This window comes from Euprymna scolopes, chromosome 36 (genome assembly GCF_053919585.1).
Source record: "Euprymna scolopes isolate OS-2025 chromosome 36, ASM5391958v1, whole genome shotgun sequence".
NCBI classification, from domain to species: domain Eukaryota; kingdom Metazoa; phylum Mollusca; class Cephalopoda; order Sepiida; family Sepiolidae; genus Euprymna; species Euprymna scolopes.
This window is the reverse complement of record NC_136517.1, coordinates 28,950,863-28,973,896: the sequence shown is the minus strand read 5'-3', so window position 1 is coordinate 28,973,896 and position 23,034 is coordinate 28,950,863. Positions and strand designations below refer to the sequence as shown.

The window sequence follows — 23,034 nt, the reverse complement described above, 5'->3', positions numbered from 1 at the left end:
TCCTCAAGATATCCACACACGAACACATGTCTTCATAAGAAACAATGGAGTACCCACGCGCCTGCAGTCGCCCTACTCCGATCCTTACAAAATGCTTAAAAAATATCCAAAACATTTTGTGATAGATACGAATGGCAAACACAACTTTGTCAGCGTTGATCGATTGAAAAAAAGCGTTTTTCAATGACACAGACTGTAGCACCATAGTGGTACAGACGCAAACCTCAGGAGATTCGTTAACTACTGTCACGCCTAATGACACTGCTGTCTGGTGCTGCAACTTTCACGAAATCTGGAAGACACATAAAGCATCCACTCCATTTTGCCCTCTGCACCCAGTGAAATACTTGCAATAATTTTAATCTTTCTTCTTAGATCAACTTCTTGTCTAGGAGGAGAGTTATGTAGTGACCGCTACATATGACCGGAACAAATCTTCAATAGCCATATTTTACTAGCAATCACCATTTTCAACACTTATGTGTAAACACATAATGTTGCATATTTGACCACCCGCATATATGGAACAAAGGAACTATGTCACATTTCCATGCATAGAGATACAGCAAACAGACTGGAACGCGTGAGAGCATCAGTATATAAAGATTTGATGAAAATCAAATCAGTTTTATTCCAGTTTTTCTCTAGTGTTCCTCAAGACTGGATGTCAGATTAACTCCACCATTGGAAATCCCCGTCTTGAACTTGCACACTAGGCACATGAACCTTAATTCTCATCATGGAAAATTACCACATCGAACGAGAATTTAATTCTTCTTTTAAGCAATGTTATTTCAAACTACTGTTTCTTATGTGATGAACACGCACACACGTACACACACACACGTACACATTTCGCTTACATGCTTTAATAACTGTTTTTCTCTCTGAAAATAATCGCATTAATTTTAAGCCACATGTGACACTCTGGATGGAGAAAAATCATTTTTTTTTAATTCCATGTTACCTTCATGAAATCCTCATTTAGCTAATCCTGCATAATGAGCACTCAATTCAAGAAAACACTTACACTGGAACGATTTGAACTAATATTCCTGACATGTAAATAAACGTTGTTTATTTCATATTAATACAGTGATTTTCAGTTCTTAGTCAAGTGTCATTATTTTCCAAAGTTATTTCTATTTTTTTTATCTTATGTATGTGAGGATGTGATCTGGTGACACCTTGCTATTAATCGACGATCTCATTAAATTTACCTTTACCGGTCCCGCGGATATCCTATTACTTTCAACTTCAAGAGATTCCTGCACCTGCAACCTCGGTCCTAAAAATTGGTAGATCCCAATTATGAATTGGTGAACGCTGACTCACACCCTTACAAATTGGTGACTCCACGGTCAGGACCCACAATTGGTAACCCCCCCCCCTACTGCACAAGTCGCCATAAAAGCAAAAAAAAAAAAAAAGTGAACCAAAGGCAAGCTATGTTACTATTTTACCTACCTGGATAAGTTGTCAGTGTTATTTTAGTTATTTTATTGAGGCTTGCCTATTAAAACTCATTCAAATGAGACCACCATTTTGTTTCTCATGCTAACAACTCGACAGTCTTCATTTTTAACTGAATAAAAGCAAACACTTTAAAATAAGTTCAAACACACAAAGAAAACTTATCCATGTAGGTAGAATTGTAACTTAGATAGCTTATGTAACATATATTTGTTCTAAGGATTTTTTCTCCCTTTTTATTTTTTTTTTTTGCTTTGGTGGCTATTTAAGAAAATCAGTTTTTTTAATATGAACGATGCTAAAAAGGAAACAATTTTGAATAAATACCGTGTGAAAAACGCGTAGTTTTAAATTAATATTTTACAAGCACAAATTATATGTAATTACTAGGGCTGTGACAACAGCATATTCGTTTCATTGTTTTGACTCTTGAGTATATATCCGTTAATATCTTATGTGTTTTTATATAGACTGATGTGGTTTTCGATTGATTAAGTGTGTCTGTGTCGGATATATACTTGAGAATCAAAAGAATGAAAAAATATTCTGTTAAAAAAAAAAAAAAATATGTTTAAAATTAAAACATTTATTTTTATTTCGAGGGTGCCATTATATACATTTTGTGGTTCCGTAACTGGGTGGACAGAAAAATTACGAGTTTTTTATATTTTATTTGCAGTTTCGTGTAAGGAGTGTCAAAAATTCCTACAAAAATTGATACACCTGCGACCTACAGTAACGCCACCTATAGTCAAACGGAGGAAACAGGCTCTCTCTTTCTTCACGATTACCCTGATATAATAAGAACGTGTGTGTGTGTGTGTGTGTGTGTGCGCTTATGTTTGTTTGTGTGCGTGTTTGCTTGTGTGTGTATGCATGTGAGTTTCTGTGTGTTTGCTTGTATGTGTATGTTAGCGTATGTATGTTTGCTTGTGTGTGTGTGTGTGTTCGTGCTTATGTGTGTGTATACTTGTGTGTGCGCATGCACGCGCGTGTGTGTCTCAATATTGTTCGGTGGTAAATCTTTAGAGAAAAATAATTCAATTAAAATCGCCACTGTTTACAATTTTTAGGTTCAATCCGGTGACGGATGGGGATCCGTTGGTCCCAAAAGCCACCAGAATCTAGGCCAAGCTACCCCGATTTATTTTCCTCCTCACGAGGGCAAAGTTAGATACAAGGTCGTTTTAATGTGGAGAGAATCCAGCTCTCCAAATCAAATGTGCATTTAAAGTCAACGATACAATAAGTGCCAATCTGAATAAGCACTTAAAAATTCTCTCAGTCTAGAAGACTTTCTCCTCCACTGACCAAAGACAGAAAAGGTGGAGTGCTGTATCAAAACAGATACTACACTTTGCTCCTAGTGTCGGAATTTTATCTTGCTTCCAGATAAATTCAACGCTAAAGTAACTAATCTGAAAAAAAAAAATGACAGTATGGAATAAAAAAGGGGGGGGGGGTAAAGAATAAAATATAAAGGTCTTGCTTTGAAACGAAGAAGAGATTTTATTCACAATAAAATTAGTTGCAAATTTTTCCCTTTGCATGCATTAAATTCAAAAAATGCCAAAGTAACATATAATGAAAATATAACACTGGTTCTTATAATGAAGATGTCGTATCCATGAACGAATACAATAAGATTCAAAATAGTAGTTTCTAATCACACTCTCATATGTAGTAAATTTAAGGAGCGTACTCACAAATTGAAAGCCAGTCAGGCACGTGCCTTTTTTTTTTTATTTTCGTTTAAAGTCCTTTTAGAATTTTCTCTCCTTCATTTGCGTGCAAACCGTAGATACACAGATGGATTTCAGAAGTATGGCCGTGTCGCATATCCAGGTATTCTTGCCAGGTTTTCTTCTTTGTAGGAGGTTCCAAAATTCCTTGTCACGTAAAATAAGGTCTTTTTTTATAATGATTACACCCCTTCAAAAATATGTGCAAAACCGTAGCCACGTAGTTTTCAGAAGTATGCCTCGTCGCATACACGGGGCGTTCTTGCCGGATTTTCTTCTTTGAAGGAGGCTCATCAAAATTCCATTTTCAGCGCCGGGCAATGAAACGATGTCCAATCTCCACGTCGACGGAATTTCAAAAGAGGTTGAAATCTGCGCTGAGCTCGTGACGTCATCACGGAGCTAGCATTTCCCTTTTCTCCCAATTAAAGGGAGTTTCGTACAAACCCAAAATGTACAAAACTAAAAATCAAAAAAGATACGAAATACAAAAAATCGAATACAAGAACCAGATAAAAATTAATAAATGTAAACAGGGCGGGGATGCACCTGCACCATTATTGGTACAAAAAAAAATTCCAACACTAGCCAAAGGAGCGCAGGCTTTTCTTTCTTACCTATTAAGAAAGGAGTTTATTGCTAATCGCCTGAGACCCCTTTCTCTTACCGGAGAATGCCGACGGGACTGCTCAGGCTTTTTTGCAGGCAAAAATATTCAGTATTTTACGGGGAACGTGGATCCTGCTTTTTTTTTTTTTTTTTTTTTTTACAAAGGCATCACCACATTATCAAGGCCCAGAGGCCACTCAAGGATAAGGGTTAAAGAGTGTACAGTAGAAATTGGTCAATATAGTAATCATTAGTAATGAAAATTTGGTAAATTTGATAACTTATATGGAACGGCTCATCAAGAACTTATTTACTTTAGACTTGAACACAACCATATTGTAGTCAGCCGGAAAGCAGGAAAACGGAAGACAATTCCACAGGCGTGCAGTTCTAAGAAAGAAGCTTTGTTCATGGAATCTACGTTTAGGTTTAGGCACAGATAAAGAGTGGGGGAAATTATTGATAGTGTTTACGGCTAGACGAGTGTTTCTTGTGAAAGTTTGGCGAGGGGGGACCATAGATTGAAGCTCAGTTGAACACTTTCCATGAAAATAACGATACATCAGAGACAAACTCGCAACATCTCTTCTGTGAGATAGAGGTTGCAAGGAGGAGAAAAGGACATCTCCTACGAGGCTACGAAGTCTATTTTGAACTCTATCAAGGCAGGACAAGTCCTTTCTAGCAGCTCCTGCCCAGATGTGGCAACAGTATTCCATCCTTGGACGTACCTGGCTCTTATATAGATAGAGAATAGCATCAGCAGTGAGATATCTACCGGATCGATAGAAAGATCCCACCATTTTTCCAGCTGCCTTGGCAACAGATTTGATATACGTGTTCCATTTAAGATCAGGAGTAATGGTCAAGCCCAGAAGCTTGTCAAAACTTGAGGCCTCCTGAAGACGAGAGCCATTCATTTCAATTGATGACAAATGTGGATTAGAATGTTGATGATGTAAAGAGAGAAGCTTGGTTTTAGATGCATTAAAAGTAACCAGCCACTCCTTTCCCCATTGTACTACGTGCTCAAGATCAGAGGAGAGAGAATTGGAGAGAACTTGGTCGTTTACTGTCTTAGATGTGCTACCATAGATGGTAGTGTCGTCAGCATAAATGTCTACAAATGATGTAAGGATATGATTTGGAAGATCATTAATGTAGATCAGGAAAAGAGTTGGGCCCAGGATGGATCCCTGAGGGACACCGGCATTAATACTGTGAGCTTCTGATTTTTGCCCCTCAACTACTACTCTTATGAACCTATCAGAAAGAAATGATTTAATAATTGAGAAGACTTTTCCAGCTATACCATAGCTAGCGATCTTATGAAGTAAACCTTTATGCCCTACCCTATCAAAGACTTTAGATATGTCAAGAGCAATTGCCCTAGAAAGATTGCCACCATCGAGAGATTTGCTAATCCTATGCGATATAACTGTAAGGACATCTGCTGTAGATCTAGCAGAACGGAAACCATATTGAGTGTCACTAAGAAGGTTATTTTTGTTGAGATGGTTGATTACTTCTGTATTTAACACAGATTCTAGCAACTTACTCATGACGCACAGGAGAATAATTGGCCTGTACTGAGAGGGGGATGAGCGATCACCTGAATTCTTAAATACAGGGCATACTGATGAGATTTTCCAGGGAGATGGGAAACTATTCTCCTTAAGACAACGTTTAAACAGTTTTGTAAGTATGGGCGCTAGTTCAGGTTGAAGTTTTTTGAGTACTATAATTGGAATACCATCAGGGCCAGTTGCTTTACTCGAATCAAGGTTTTTGATTAGCTTGGCAACATCACGTACAGATATACGTATATCACATAGTGTGTTTTCTGATACAGGAGGAAATATTGGGGGTTGGCGGTCTTGGTCGCAAAGGGTAGAATTAGCTGCAAAGTTCTTGACAAAGAGTTTCGCTTTGTCTGATGCTGACGAGATTACCTCAGGTCCATTGATAATAGTTGGGATGGAGCACACGCTTTTGTTCAGGATTCTGTTTGCTATTTGCCAAAACTGGTGGGAACCAAGCCGCTGCTCAGCTACTTTGGATTTAACAGATTGAGCATACAACTCTCTTGCGTTCCTTATTACTTTCTTACAATGGTTGCTGGCAGTCCTGAAAACGGCTTTAGTTTCCATACATCTATTACGTTTGAAGCAGTGGAAAAAGTGATTTCTGTGCGCAATGGCAGCAGCACATTCTGGAGAGAACCATGGCTGGCTGTTAGGTTTTTGCTGAAACTTTTTAGAGGGTATGAAATGGTCAATACCTACAATTAACCATTCAGTCAGGTCTAATACTATAGAGGACACATCCTTTTTAAACATGGAATGCAGAGGTAGATCAGATATAAATGTACGGAAGCTATCCCAGTCAGCCTTAGTGTATCGATATACTGTACGATGAAGAGGTACGTCTGGCGACTTATTACATTTCATTTTTATATTAATTGATACAACAGAGTGGTCGGAAGATCCAAGAGGCGACAGAACAGAAACTGAACATAGTTCAGGGCAAGTTGTGAGAAAAAGGTCTAGTAGGCTCGCATACTGGCTGTCATTGAACGTCTTTTTTAAATGACTGCTCCTTGAAGTGCGCAAAAGGTTTTCTTTCACTTTCTCCGTGTAATTTTTTTCAATTGAGCGTGTATTTTAAAATTTTGTTTTACTTTTTAGCAGACCCCCAGCAAAATAAGCATCGGCTCCGATGTTGTACGCACTACTCAGCAGCATGTTCTAGGGTACGTTCATTAATCCGGAAAGGAAAGAATTTTGGCGTGTGTGGCCTTGTTTTTTTTTATTATATTATTTTGACTTGAACTTTGCACTTTTCGGATTATTTTGTTATTATGTTTTTTTTGTAGTTTTTGTTCGTTTGTTTTTTCTGCTGGATATTTTTGGGGGCCGGAGATTATAGTTATGCATATTTATTAAAAGGAAAATTGCCCGATATCTGTTTTTATAAAATTGTTAGATGAAAGTACAGTATGGGTACACAACACCCTCCGTCTCCATGTTAAGGATGACTTTCTAAATAATAACGTTATTATTTCAGCACACGGATTAATAAGTGCGAATGTCTTTTATTTTCTTGAAGAAGAAGAAGTAAAAAAACACTTTTCGGCGAGAATACGACTGTTTTGGTTTTAAAATAAAAAATAAAAATAACTATAATCTCCGGTAAAAAAAAAATACTCAGCCAAATATATATATATATATGTGTGTGTGTGTGTGTGTGTGTGTGATAATAAAATAATCCGAAAAGCGCAAAGATCAAGCCAAAACAAAAAAAACACACACACAAGGCCACACACGCCAAAATTATTTCCTTTTTGTTCAGATTAATGAACGCTCCCTGAAACGCACTGCGCTACGTACATCGGAGCCAATACGTAGTTCGCTATGGGGGCGTCACTCGTGTACGTCAACCGATTAAAAAAAAAATTTTTTTTGGAGTAAATTTGATTCATACTTTTATTTCATGCTTGTTTTTATTTTATTTATTATATTTTCTCCACTAAGTATTTTTTTTTTATACATTTATTTTTTTCATACAAATTCAAATAATGCTTTTGGCCTTTTTTTATGGGGAGTGGAGCTCAAATAGTATTTAGAAAATGTTTTTGTGATTAAATAAACCAATGAAAACCTTTTGTGCATACATTTTCAGGGAGCAGTCATAAAAAAAAAAAACGTTTACGCAGGGTTCACGTTTCCCGTGAAGTACCAAATATTCTGGCGATTCAGAAGTATAGGCGACACAGAAAGGTGTGTCAGAAATTTCATGAAAATAGTGAATAATTCCACCCCATCTTTCCAAGCTTATAACTCCTCGAAAAACGTAATTCAAGCCCTTTTTTTTTTTTTTCAATTAAAGGAGCAAGGACCAAGATTTCATTAAAAAAAAAAAACGTGTTTTTTTAAAAAAAAGGTTTTAAACTTCTGACTTTACAGTGTGGGGGTCGTCAGGCCATTTTAGGAACTAACTTCCTCCACAAATAAATAAAAATAAAAAGAAGAAGACTTACATGCAAAACAAACGGAGGTTTATTCACAGAAACCAACCATTAACAAATAAAATATGATTCTCTTTATAATGAGTTCAGAAGTCCTTTTTAAGTGTTCGTATAAAAAAAGGAGAATGTCTTTTTTTTGTTGAACTATTCATATGTTAAAACATAGTAAGAGAGGCAATAGGTAATGTTCGCCTGTGAAATTGTATGAAGCGCGCGGAGCGGTGAAAATGGAAGAGTGATAGTAACACGCGTGGAACGTCCAAATGAGAATGCAGTTGAGAAAGTTGAGATTTAATGTTTGTGTGTGGTTAAATACTATTTAGACCGGCTCCAGCGAGCTTAAGAAGAAACGTTTAGAAAAATGTCCTTGGAGAAATCCCATTGGACGGAAACATCACGTGGGGTGCTCTGTACTACGTCCGCTCGTTTTGAGTCGATTTAATATATAAGGCCACGCCGGAATTTGCGTGGGAGTTATTTTTATTTTTCACGCGCCAACATATTCATAATCATACTGCGCGCCTATATTGTATTTATTTTTATAACAATTTTTAATCCGAATATTAACCGTGTCATCTGGCACACGCACACGGGTAAATTTCTAAAAAACAGTTCTTTTTTTTGTTTGTTTTAAATTTGAATATATTCTTTTATTGACTTTTTCTCTTCAATTTTTGATATATAAGACTTTGGTACATAAATTAATTATTTACTTTTTAATAGACATTTCAAAATGGGAGGCGTGAATTAATCGACCCCCTGTCTTTCCAAGCTTATAACTCCTCGAAAAAATGTAATTCAAGCCCTCATTTTTTTTCAATTAAAGGAGCAAGGACCAAGGTTCCATTAAAAAAAGAAAGAAAAAACAAATAAGTGGTTTAAAAAAAAAAGGTTTTACACTTCAAACTTTACAGGTAAAATTCTAAAAAACTACTTGTTTTTTGTTTTAAATTTGAATATATTATTTATTGACCTTTTCTCTTCAATTTGTGAGTAAATTAATTATTTACTTTTCGGTGAGTAAATTAATTATTTACTTTTTAATAGAAACTTGAAAATAGGGGGGCGTGAATAAAAAAGAAAACGTTTGTCTAAAATATTATATTCGGTTTATTGGAAAGAACATAAAATTTCACATTTACCCTGAAAATATCGTAGAAATAGAATCAATAGAAAAATTCTGATAGATTTTTAAAGTTTAAAAATTGAAAAATATTGAGTTCGTAAAATTCATTACTGTTAAAAAAAATATATATTTCTATTACTTTTAAAACAACTTTAATAATTTATTTTGGAAGTATAAGCCATAAAGAAAATAAATAACCCACTTTTAACGGAGAAATTACGAGATTTTTTTTATATTTCGCAGTTTCGTGTTAGGGGTGCCAAAAATTCCTACAAAAATTCTGATACACCTGCGACCATACTGGCGTCAGGTGAAAGCGGAAAGCCTCGCCTCGATGTGAAAATGTTCCGATTACCAAACCCGACTTTCTGCTTTAGTTTAAAATAAGTCTGTAAAATGTATTAAAAAATAAAAATAAAAACGCGTTCAAAATGTTCACATATTCTCTTTCATGTCAGTTTGTTTATTTATTTTAAACCAAAGCAGGAAGTCCGGTTTGGTAATCGGAACATTTGCACATCGAGGCTAGGTTTTCACCTAACACCGGTACGGGCTGAATCGCTGTTCTTCCTCTCGAGCGCTGCCTCTTCAAATCCCATTTTCCTGAGGTAAACAGCTAATTTTTCTTTCGATTTAATTTTCCTTTAATGCTATTTTGATTTTAATAAATATTTGAATTAAATTAAATAGTGAAAAAAAAAGATCAATGTGTAATATTATCAAAAATACTTACGAGAAAATAAAAATAAGCATTTTTAAAGTAGGTCAAAAAAGGAAAGAATATATAATTATTTTCGTACACTTTACTCCCGTGCCTCGGTAGCGCAGTAGGCAGCGCGTCAGTCTCATAATCACATGTTTCGCAGAGGAATCTGAAGGTCGTGAGTTCGATCCTCACCCGGGGCATTTCTTTTTATTTGTGGCCTTACTAGTACGTCTTTTTATTTTCATTTTAAATTTAGTTATTGCACTTATTTGATCATTAAGTATTTTTTAAAACAAAATCTGATGCTTATTTAAATTAAACTTATTTAAAAACAAAAAAATAAATTGCAGCACGAAACGAAGATGTCATATTCCGATGAGGATTCAAACAAATTAAAAAAAAAAAAAAAAAAAAAAACTACAGAAAAATCTTTATCCGTACTTGTCACGGAACGGAAATGTCATATTCCCCAAATCACGTTAATTGATCATATTCTAGTTTTATTTTTATAAAGATAATTAGCTTTAAACGATTAAAACGATTACTGTGAAATCCGTAGGGCTGATCTCGAAAGTTTGAATTATTGTGGACTTATCTGCCCTTGTTTTTGTTTGTTTGTTTTAAAGATGGCGACGCGAGACAGTTCTTTTTTTTTTTTCTTATTCATAACATTTGATTTTCCTTGGGAATATGAAATCTTCATTCCCTGACAAGTACGTATACTATAAAGATTACTCTGTATTTTTAAAAAAAATTATTTTATTTTTAATTAGGTTGGATTCTAAATAAGAACCCGTGCATTATACAGATTTCTTTCTCTCTCTTTTCTTTTTTATTTTTTTATTTTTATTTTTATTTATTTTTTTGGAATATAGTGAGAATTCAGGACAAGAACAAAATCCGGTCATTTAAAATAAATAAATAAATAAAAACACTGCAAAAAAAAATAAATAAAACTAATATATTATTTGGGAAATGTGGAAAAAATAGTTTGTTAAATTGTAAACGAAAACAATATAAAATACCAAGTGAAACAAATGGTACCTATGTAGTCAGGTCTCAAATAGTAATATATCCAAAAAAATACGAAAAACGATTTGGTAGAAAAGTAATTATTAATGAAAGAAGAAAAAAAAAAGAAGATAAGTTGACAGGGGAGGTAATTAAGTTCTGTTGCTTGCGCCACGTGATGAGCGTAATTCAAAATGTCAGACAAAATTTATTCCTCCCATATAAACTTTATTGAAACCAGTTTTTCATTAATAATTATTTTTCTACCTCATCGTTTTTCGGAAATTTTGGGAAATGTTACTATTTGCGACATGACAATTACGTAAGTACCAATTGTTTTACTTGAAATTCAATATATATATATATATATATATATATATATATATATATTTGTTTATTCAATATATATATATTTGTTTATTTAATATATATATATATATATATGTATAAATATATATTTGTTTATTTAATATATATATACATATATATTGGTTTATTTAATATATATATATACATATATATTGGTTTATTTAATATATATATATATATATATATATATATATATATATATATATTGGTTTATTTAATATATATATATATATATATATATATATATATATATATATATATATATATATATATATATATATATATATTGTCGGGTTTTTTATATTCAAAAGTAATGGACTAATGAATTCAACGAGGTTGTTAGATAGTGCTCAATAAAAAGAGCTGATAATACTTGTTTATTGTTATATAAACATGCTCACATCCCGCTGCTACAAATAGCCACTTGTTTCAATTAAACAACAGATATCATCAGGCAGCGACTCGACTACTCAAAAGTTCAATGAATAATAGGTTATTCATTGAACTTTTGAATAGTCAAGTCGCTGCCTGATGATATCTGTTGTTTGATTGAATCAAGTGGCTAATAGTAGCAGCGGGATGTGAGCATGTTTATTTGTTTATTCAATATAGAAGCGAATCGCCAGAAATTGTTATATTTTAAGTCCATTTGATTTCATATTCACAATAAAAAAGCAAAAAGAAAATTGTTTTGGTTTATCTCATGTTAAAACAAAAGATGCTGTCAAAATTGGACGACGTGTAATCAACATAAAACTTAGGGGAATTTGTTAGCCTAAGTGCACTCACGCTTTAACTCGCCGGAAGTACTTTTTATTTTATTTTATTTTATTTATTTATTTTCTTGCTTTCCTTTTCAGAAGAGTTATACTAACTAAAAGGGAAGACAACCTAAAATTAATGATTGTTTTCTCACCAAACTTATTTAGTAATTCAAAACAAGCAGAATATAAAGTAATGAAATATCACAACAGAAAACATGAAGTGGAATATCGAATGCAACAGCAAATCCTGGGAACAGGGAACATGTTTACCAGAAAGAACAGTCGGAAATAAGTCATACACCATCCACTATCACTATCCAATTCCTACAACTACGTACCTAGGAAACGGAACCATAAAATCTGGCATGGTGATATGGGACAAGAAGGATAAAGAAGCAACCTTAGTGGAAGTTAGTGTCCTCAATAATGTTGGATTAAACAACTGAAAAGGAAAAGATAACGAAATACCAAGGTTTTATGTATGACATGAAAAGAAACTGGAATCTTAAGAAGATCTCTATCAGTCCAGTAATTAAAGAGGTAACTTGGCTCATGAAACAAGAATTTCAAAAATTACCTTGCAAATATACCCGGTGAACCAAGCGCAAGACAGAAGAGAGACTCAAACATTTGCACTTAAAGAGACGGTCAGAATCTTAAAAAGATCTGTCGGTTGGAATACCTGAGTTAACGGGTGAATAGGATGCTCCATCTCTAGCCTGAACAAACTGATAAGAAAATTAAAAAAAAAATAATAGTAGTAGTAGTAGTAGTAGTAGTAGTAGTACCTATTTACTATGCCTCCCCACGGGACAGAGTTAGACACCAGGGTCGTTTTTTAACGTGAGAAAAGGTACAAAAATAAAGATTGTCTCAGTCGTGAAGGATTTCTCCTCCACCGAAAGAGAACAAGAAATGGAAGTGCAGCATCTGAAGAACAGATACTATACTTTGAGATATTAAATCTTTTATTCATGTTAAAAAATACAATCAAAATCAACGATGAACAAAAAACTTAGGCGCATGGCCAACTCAAAAGGGGGGGATTTTGGGGGTCGTTGGTCATCCTTGTCACTCCAGAACTAAACAAAGTCAGAAGTTTCTCCCAGCTAGTATATTCTTTCACCATAATACTGCATTCACCCTTTCATATTTGGGGACGTCCTACTTAACTCCCAATTTTTAAAACATTTTTTATTGACGTGTAAAAACAAAAAAGATAACAATAAAATGGTACAATAATTCATTTGTGTCGAGGGCGGGGGGGAAGAAAAAACAAAAGGTGATTAGTAGGACCCTCCCAACCCCGTCTAGTTGATAGACTGCCCGTTACACTAGGTTTGTAAAAGGAACCTCGCTTCTGCGGGTCAGTCTCTAGGTGGGGATGCCCTCTAGATGGGGGTGAATGGAGAAAAGAAATGTTTGTGGGTAAGGGATGGAGGTTAGTTTGTATTTCTTTTTCTCCAAGATGGGTAAAATTTAGAGGAAGGGGTGAAAACAAAAATTGCAGGTAAGAGGGGATGGGGATCTTGGAGGCTTCCTAATCGGGGAGGGATGGAACACACACTCAGCTAGCTGAGAGGCTACTTGTTTAATTTTACTTTACAGAACTGCGCGTTCCACACCTAGGCGGGGAACACGTATTCAAATTTGGCTCCTCTTCGTACACACAGACTTGCCACATATATCCATCTTCTGTCAAATGCCGCGCGATGCAGCCTTCTTCTATCACATCTGATCTTCACACGTAGTTGGTGTTTAAAGAAAGCGATCAGATCTTGATCAGAAAAAGACAACACCCCCCGGCAACCTTGCAGACGCGACGTCCAAATCACCGTTCTCGCCACGGCCAGGATCGTAATGTAGACCATTTGTCTTTCCCGGTCCCACGGCGGCCTCACGTCCACAACATTGGATACAGTAATTGGGCGAGGATGCTCAGGATCAATGCGAGCCATCACTCCGCTGACATACGACCAGTACTGGTGGAGTTTGCGGCAATTGAAGAAAGCGTGATCCGTAGTTTCTACGGCCGTTGTCCCACAACGGGGACAATCAGGTGACTCCAAAAACCCAGAACTGCATTGTATGTTGTTGAGTGGAAGTGCATTTCGGGCCAATCGCCAGGTCAGAGAGAACTCCGAATTGTTCAGATGACTCGAACCTGGCGCCCAGCTCCACGTGGAGCGGATCTCACTCTGCTGCCACCCCAAATGCGCGCATAGCGGGTCGTCGGCGGCCCCCTTCACTAGATCCCTGTGGAGTTCCCTACGGGTAGCAGTCACAAGGTCACTAGACCTTGGTAGTCGTTTTAGCGCGGCTCGGCACTCTTTCATGTAGGCAGATTCTCCCCGCGGCCTGCGACGGCTCTCGATGGAAGGGTCGAGAACGAGGTCGGGGAAGGTGGCAGTAACCACGGGGTGCCACGGTTGGTCATCCTGCATATAATGGCTCAGGAAGGCCAGCCTCTCAGCATCTCGATGACACTTCAAGTCCGGCATTCCCAAGCCTCCCTCACAGACGTTGAATACAGACCTGTCTGCTCACCCAGTGTCTTCCTCTGTCCCAAAGGAGCGAGGACAAGAGTTCGACAAGAGCTTTTAGGTGTTGTGCAGGCAGGGGAAGTACGGCCAGTCGGTAAAGGATGAGAGGAAAGACGTAAGTGGCGCACGCCTCAGCTCTACCCTTTAAGGAAAGTTTCCTAGGAAGCCACGAATTGACTGCAGCCTCCACCTTTGACCGTACCTCCAACCAATTCTTGTCAAGCTGGAGACCTGGTCCGAACCACACGCCGAGGATCCGGACCAGGCCATCTGTCCAGCTGAAGGGCGCCGGGAGGTTTGCGTTGCCACTCCATGCGCCCAACCGCAGTCCTACCGACTTGTTGCGGTTTATCTTGGCCCCCGTGATTCTTTCGTACTGTGTGAGTGCCTCCGACACGACCTCAATGTCTCTAAAGCCCGACACGAAGACCATGACATCATCAGCAAATGCGGATACCTTGGCAGCTGAGCCGCCAGGCAGAGTCATTCCACGCAGGGCCGAATTTGCCTCCCCATGTCTCAGCTTGCGGAGAAGAGGCTCCAAAGCCAGGACATAAAGCAGGAGCGACAGCGGACAACCCTGACGAACCGACCGAGAGATAACAAAGGGTTTCGAGCGCTTTCCGTTCACTTGCACGACAGCCATGGGCTGTCGATACATTATGGAGATCCACTTGCAAAAGTCCGGTTTAAAACCGGCGGCCTCTAAGACAGATGCCAGGAAACGATGGTCGACCCTATCGAAAGCTTTGGACTGATCTAAGTTGATCAGCGTGGCTTCCGTGTCGTCATCTATTCCCCCCTCTAGGATCGTGCAGATCAGGTGCAAGTTGTTCTGAATCGATCTCCCCTTCACAGCGTAGTTCTGTTCCGGTTCAACCAACTCGTCGATAACAACCTGCAGCCGATTTGACAGGACCTTAGCCAAAATCTTCAACTCTGTGTTTAGCAGAGTTATGGGCCTGTAGTCGTCTAATTCTTCCCCTCCATGCCCGTCACCTTTCTTCAGCAATGTGATCACTCCCTTGGTCACCTGCCCTGGGATGGATCCCTGAGCAAACCAATGGTTGAACATATCCGTCAGAAGAGGCAGAAACATGGGCGACAGCCTTAAGTACAGTTCGTATGGCAGACCATCAAGTCCTGGCGATTTGTCACATCTGACCTGCTTCAGCGCAGTAAAGACCTCCTGCTCCGTCACCCGGCCCTCGCAACTAGCCGCTCTAGCTGCCTCGAGGCGGGGAGAGTCGGCCAAATAGTCGCTAAACTCATGGACCGGAAGATCGGGCTGCTGCGTAAAACGCTCCTCGAAATGTTCTCGAAACCCCTCGCAGATCTCCCGAGTCGATTCCAGGGTGCGTCAATTCAGATGTTTGACTTTCGCAATGTATTTGTCCGAGCCATGCCTAGAAACCTCACGGTGCACGTCTGCATCAGAATTGACTGCTTCGTTGCCTATCTTTCTAAGCCTAGCTCTAACTACTTTGCCTTCGTAACGCTCGCTAGTCTCGCGTAGTAGGTCCTGCTTAGCTAGTTCCTGACTAACCCTATCACCCTCCCCCGTAGCCTGGGCTAGTTTCTGCTCTAGCTGCTTCTTCGTCTTGGCCTTATCTAGTGCGAGGCGCTGGCCATACTTGACGGAGAAGCTTCTGATCTTGGCTTTGAGACCTAACCACCACTTACTCCCGGTAACCGCCCCCACTAGTGCCTTTTTAATCAATTCTCTTAACTGATCTTGGAAGTTTTGTATCTCCAGAAGGGAGGTGTTTAACTTCCAGTACCCCGCTAACTTAGGCCTATTTCCTAGCTTCAGCCGGGCCATAACTAATTTATGGTCCGTCTGGCCTAGCCAAGTGAACGTGGGACAGGATAGGAAGTCTACTTCGCCTCTCCTAACTAACATCCTGTCCAAATAGGTATTTGGATTGGAGGAAACGCTATTGGTCCACGTCCACATTTCCCGCCCTGGATGCTTGACCCGAAACCTGTCGACCAGTCCGCATCTAGCCATCAGATCAGCCAGGCTGGACTCGCACCTCTCCGACCCTCTAGCTCCGCCTCCTACCTTATCTATGTCGGGGTCTAAGATGGTATTCCAATCCCCCATTAGCACTACCCGCTTCCGACAATCTACAAACGCGTCAAGCTGACTGAAGAATGAGACCCTCTCACGAGCGGTGCTGGGCGCATGAACCGCAATCACCCGAAAACACTTTGATCTTGACCAAAAAGGCCAAGAAAAAAAACATTTACATAATTTAATTGCAGTTTAAAAAAAAATTAGCAACAATATTTCAAACCCAGCACCACGATCAGTCTTGAGGAAACGCTGCGACGATGAAACAGAATACCGAAAGTGATCCTTGCCCCCCCCCCAATCCCACTCAGCCTCTACGGGCTCCGCTGATGGAACCGCAAATAGCTTACACTCATAACGAATACAGCCTCGAACCGCTCTGCACCTGGTCGGCCGTTATACGGGATGCAGTGAACTTGTTGGATGGAGCCCGTTCAAATGATCTAGGGCGAACGCCGCAACAAGACAAGACAAGAATATTTCAAAAGAAATTATATTTAAAATTTACAAGTCGATTATAACAGTGTCGGGTTTATGTTACTATACACATAGATTCGAAAAAGTGGTCGAAAAACAAATATATAACAAATAAATGTTATCAAACGCAAGATAAGTTACTCTTCTACCTATTTGGAAAAATTTTTAATCGTTTTATATAATGTGATAGGTTTATTCATCTCGAAAAACATACAGTGTTTATCGATGTATTGGAAAATTAAAAAGGGTGCTGGACTCTCTGTTGAACTCGGTAAGTTTGGGAAAATGAGTTAAAAATAAAAAACTATACAAAATACTATTAAAAACCCACCGAATATATGTCTGCCTATGTCACGGTAACATATTGAGTGAGTTTCTAAAATCTGAACTGAATTGCAAATCGAACCCTTTTATTTAATCCATGTGCTCTTGTTCTTGGATAGAAGTCCTAAATAATTTGTAATTGTATTTTCAGTATTACCCGCACTAAGGATTGAACCTTCAGCTTCAGAAGAGTGTAATTTAAGAACAAATTTACCAACTACTTTATCCATTACACCAGAAAGATTCCCAAGATCGACAGAAAAAGGTTGAAGGTTCAATCCCCAGTGCAGGCAACACTCAAAATATAATTACTTAGAATTTCTACCCAGTCATGGTTGACAACTCGAGAGCATGCTATCTCCGTGAAGTAGGTAAAGGGTTCCATTCGAAATTCTGTGCAGATTCCGGAGTTTAACAGACAGATTCCAAAGTTCAACAAGATACACCTGAACAAAGTCCGGGGTTACATTCGACTGGAACATTGTGTGAAAATGATACTCAAGATGAGAATAGTAGTCTGAAGAATCCAAATAATATGTGAAATTATTTTATCACTTATTGTCCATATAAGGATTTGAAGTTGGCATAACCGATTCCATTGGATGTCTGTTAGGTCATTCCACTCGTCTAATATATATGGTGAAAATTATTTGCTTTTGTTTACAGTTAACTGTGTTGATCGTCATGCTGAAAAAACACCTCACAAAGTTGCCCTTATATGGGAAAAGGATGAACCGGGAATGCAGGAATCTGTTACATACAGGTAAGTGAGATCAACTTTTTATTCTTTTTTTGTTTTTTGTTCACAATCCAGAGTACCTCTTTATTAACAAAGCTGGATTTTTGCCGCACATTAAAACTGACCATGTATCTATTCGCAATAATACCTCATCTAGCTACAACCACTGTCATTGGTTTAATTTTCTCTCCCTTCCTCTCCCTCTCTCTTTCTCTCTCTCTCTCTCTCTTTTGATCTAAAACTAAAGGAAACTTCCATGAGCAACTTACCCAGTACCAGAGACTGCTTCCAGCTGACTACAACATGGTCATCCTCAAGTCCAATGTAAACAAATTCTTATTAATCCGCTTTCTTAAATAATCAAATTCTGCCTTACTAACCACCATCATTACCGATCATCATGGGGTTATCTCACCGTCCATCTTGCACTCATTTAACACTTATCCTCGAGTGGCTTTTAGGCCTTCATAAATGGTCATGCCTTACTTTAAAATGAAACTTTTGCTCTCGTGGGGAGGCAAGTAAATTCCTGTAGATGAAACTACACCGCTTGCTCCCTGACTTCAACGGGGTCGCAAACAGGGCTCACAAAAAGCCAAAGTAATTTTTGGAGATTCTCCAGAAGTTTGAAAGGAGAAATCTCGACCAAATAAAGCAATCTCTTTCAACAAACACGCATGATCCTAACTCTAACTCTAATTGCAAAAGATTTTTTCCTCGACTTCCAGTCTTAACAACATCCAGTTCAGAAACTTAATGCTATTCCTCTTTTTATTGACTAGTGCTACCAGATTAGATTGTCTGCAGATATTGGCTTCCTGACCAAAAATGCACCAAATACTAATGTTATTGGATTTTTTCCCCTTTGCAAGACTCAATCATGTTTTGCAAAGCAGCTAAAAATAAAAACAATTCCACTCCTCTCTCTCTCTCTCTCCTATATATATATATATATATATATATCTTTTTCTTTTCTTTTCCTTCCCAATAAAATCAAGGGTTTGTATTACTGTACACATAGATTCAAAAGTTGTCAAAAAACAAATATATAACAAATAAATGTTATCAAAGGCAAGATAAGTTACTTTTCTACCAAATTGGATATATTTTTTATGTTTTTATTCAATGTAACATGTTTATTCAGCTCGAAAAACATGCAGTGTTTACCGATGTCGGCGATGTATTGGAAAATTCAAAATGGCGCCCGACACTCTCTTTAACATGGTAAGTTTGGGAAAAGGTGTTATGAATAATAAACTAGACAAAATACTATTAAAAAATCACCGAATATATGTCAACTTATGTCACGGTAACATATATTGAGCGAATTTCTAACAGTATATACATACAAATTGTGTTTCTTTTTTATTAAATGACATCCATATGAAGATAATTCTAATCGGGTCAATGTATTTTCTCTATCGATGACAAAAATTGAGAAAGAGACTAACTTAACTTTATGCGAGGGTCGTTCCAAAAGTAATGCATCCTATTTGTTAACTACAAACAAAAAAAGTTGTAAAACTACAAAGACGGGAGTGATACCATTGAAACGAGTGAACTTTTGTGCTCCAGAATATACTTTTCTACATAGTCACCACCATTCTCTATGCACTTTTGCCAGCCCTTTGAATAACTCATCTGTACAAGTTCAGAGCGCGTTTTGTCACTCACATCTCTGTCGTCACTTTGAAATCGACGAACCCATCTCCTAACTGGGCTGACATCAACTGCATCAGCTTTGTAGACAGGCGCCTGTGAATGTTGATCAGTTCAATTTTTTCCTGCGTGGAGGAATTCAATGACGCATCTCTGCTCCTGACGCACGTCCATGTCAGGGATTGCTTTCTTAGAGTCTCACATCGTCAATATCTGCAACAGAGAGATGAAACTTTCAAGTCATGAATGCATAAGTTCAGTCATTATAACAATACAATTTGCAATTCCCTCTGATTTATTAAGACTGAATGAAAAAATAGAAGGCATTACTTTTGTGACGCCCCTTGTATATCAGGTTTGTTTGTTTATTCTTGCAGGCAGCTTCATGAAATGGTCATTCAGTTTGCAAATATGCTACGAGCAAACGGTGTCGGGAAGGGCGACCGAGTGGCTCTTTACCTTCCAATGTGCCCAACCATTGTTGTGGCTATGTTGGCCTGTGCAAGAATAGGTGCCATGCATAGCGTTGTTTTTGCCGGCTTCAGTGCCGATGCACTGAAAGGAAGAATTCAAGACGGTAAGTGGAACTGCCATCATGCACACAAAATGTTTATTTGCAGGAATCTGTTATTATACTAAAGCTTAGTCAATCAACGTTTGTTTCCCCTAAGGCTTTTCTTTTTCGTCTATATATTAGTATTAGAAAAAAGTTATTGTGGAATTTTTAACTTTGATTTCAAACAGTGTATTTTCAAATAAGTTTTCATGATAATACCTTTATTTTATATATCATTTTAAAGAGCGTTTTTCGCTCTGTCCAGTCGTTTAAATTACAATTGTCTAAAAACAATTGTCTTCTTTGGAGAAGATTGAATACAAGACGAAAAAAAAGCAAATTCGCACAATTTTCTTATTTCAATTCAAACTAGTCTTTCTTATTTATCTGTTGGGTTAGCTCAAATGAGAGGGAGCTCATAATGTTTTGATTTCGATTCTAACTAATGGCACACAAAGCATTTTTTAAAACTTTTGAAATCAGTACCATATATATATATATATATATATATATATATATATATATATATATATATATATATATATATATATATATATAAATGTAATTCTTGGTTTGTTACAAGTGAATAAAACCATATTTCTACGTTACCAATTTATTTGAAATTTGCAGACAACCCATTTTTAGAGTCGAGGGATGTTTTTATGTTATTAAAATAAATTTACCTCGCAAAGTATTAAAATATCAAATAAAATAAATATATTTTTGTAACCGTCAGTGCGAACCTGCTTTGTTGATAAAACTGAACTTCCGGTTCGATTCATTTCACAGCCACGAATTGACGAAACGAAGTAATTTCATTTTCTGTTTACTCGATAAGTAAAAAAAAACAAAAAAAAAACATAATTCATTTGTTTATCTTCCAAATTTTTTAATTTACACATTTTTTCTTTATTATATAAGGCAAAAATAAAAGTTTGTCGCTTGCTTTTTGAGTTTTTTTTTGTTTTTCGATATAAGATTGATTGGTAAAAGTACAGTTTTTTTTACGGATTGGTAACTTGCTTAAATAATATTTGGTGCTAATGCAAAGAGTGGTCCGCACTATTTTTTAAATCGTATTTCCAGGTTTAATTAAAGTTTTATTATATGTTTTTTTATTCAATTGTAAGGTTAAAATACACCCTCCCCTCCTCATGTTAAGAATGGCTTTTTAAATATTAACGTTATTATTACAACACGGATCACTCTCTGCATGAGTACTGTACTTTCACCTAACAATTTAATAAACAAAACATGGTACTTATGCAGAGAAACTACCATAATAATAGAATAATAGAATAATAATGTTATTTAGAAAGCCATTCTTAACATGAGGAGGACGTTTTGTTACTATTCTATACTTTCACCTAAAAATTTAATAAACAAAAGATGGTACTTATGCAGAAAAGGTACCGTTTTATTGTTAGGTGAAAGTATAGAATAGATGCAAAACTCCCTCCCCATGTTTAGAATAGCTTTCTAAATAACGGTATTATTTCAGCACGGTACCTTCTCTGCATAAGTACTATCTTTTGTTTCTTCCTTTCCCATGTTAAGAATGGCTTTCTTAATAGCGTTATTTCAGCACGGTACCTTTTCTGCATAAGTACCATCTTTCTAAATAACATTATTATTTGTATTATTCAGACTACTGTTCTCATCTTGAATGTTGTTCTAATGTTTTGGTTGGTGTAATCTTCTTCAGGTCCATTCGGTCGAACTTGACCAACGGATAATGTTCTCAGTAATAATCACATCTATTTAGAGTAGAGCAAGGGAGAGTGGACCTTGGGTTTACTCTGGACAGCCTCAGAACTTTCGCTTCCCTTATTTTTTGTCCTACAGTCCTCGCATTCTATCAGCAATGTTTCTGATAAAGGGGAGAAAATAGCTGTATTTTCTTGGTCACACTTACTGTTGGCTAATTTTTACCTTAAAGTAGCATTGTTTTTAACTCTTTACTTCAAGTGGCTTCATGTGCTGTCTGGAGTCATTTCCATAAAAAGTTGCAGTCTTTTGGAGGTTGAAGGTTCACATCTTTGGTATAACATGACTTACTTAAGATTTCGACCTGGAACAAGAATGGTAAACCTCTGTGGATTAAATAAAAGGGTTCCGTTCAAAATTCCGTAAAGATTTCCGAATTCAACATAAAGATTCCAGAGTTCGAAAAACTGTAGCTGAAGAAGGTTGGAGGTTACATCGGCAGAAACGTTGTGAGGATAACATCCAATATGAGAAAAGTAATGTGATGATAAAAATTAATCTGCTAAATTATTATATTTCAGCTCAAGCGAGTATTGTTATCACGGCCGATCAGGGTGTGAGAGGTGGCAAAATAATTGAACTGAAAAAGATTGTTGACGATGCTGTAGCCAACTGTCCATCCGTTCAACGCGTTTTTGTCTACAAACGAACGGGGGCAGATGTTCCGATGGGTTCGAAGGACATTCCACTCGATCAGGTCAGTTTGTTATTTCAGTTTTATCTTCCGAGATAGTTGCCAGGTCAAGGTGTGGACAAAACAAAAATGGTCTCTAGTACAACAAAATAGAAATGGGAGCCCATTTATACCACTAGCTAAGTGTTGAAGACCCGTGCTAGGGGCCTCAAATGAAAGAAACCACAAGTAGTGTAAAGTGTATAAAATATAATATGCATTTATCATAAAGAATACAGGAGCCACTAAAGTGGTATGAGAGGAATGTATTCGTAGCGTATGGTTAAAAATGGTATGAATGTCTCCCTTTTAGTCTCTGAAACCAGTGATATTCATAGGACTGTTGATTCCACTTAGTTCTCAAATAGCGGTGATTTGTCCCCCACAACACT

General features: G+C 37.2%; 1 protein-coding gene and 1 non-coding gene across 3 annotated transcripts in view; both read left to right on the top strand.

Moving 5' to 3' along the window:
* The window catches only part of LOC145260403 (acetyl-coenzyme A synthetase 2-like, mitochondrial), a 321,081-nt gene that overhangs the window by 44,006 nt on the left and 254,041 nt on the right, over positions 1–23,034 (top strand). Inside the window, exons 1-4 of one of the 2 annotated variants that reach the window (XM_080118378.1) lie at positions 9,499–9,585; positions 17,915–18,011; positions 20,024–20,223; positions 22,491–22,666. In XM_080118378.1, coding sequence (XP_079974504.1) covers positions 17,989–18,011; positions 20,024–20,223; positions 22,491–22,666 — 399 coding nt within the window. In that variant the 5' untranslated portion in view covers positions 9,499–9,585; positions 17,915–17,988. Of the gene's footprint in view, positions 1–9,498; positions 9,586–17,914; positions 18,012–20,023; positions 20,224–22,490; positions 22,667–23,034 lie in introns of those variants that run through there. The other variant, XM_080118377.1, reaches the window with a different exon arrangement.
* Trnam-cau (transfer RNA methionine (anticodon CAU)) lies at positions 9,791–9,883 on the top strand. The gene is made up of 2 exons: positions 9,791–9,827; positions 9,848–9,883. It is a non-coding gene; the product is annotated as a tRNA-Met (tRNA).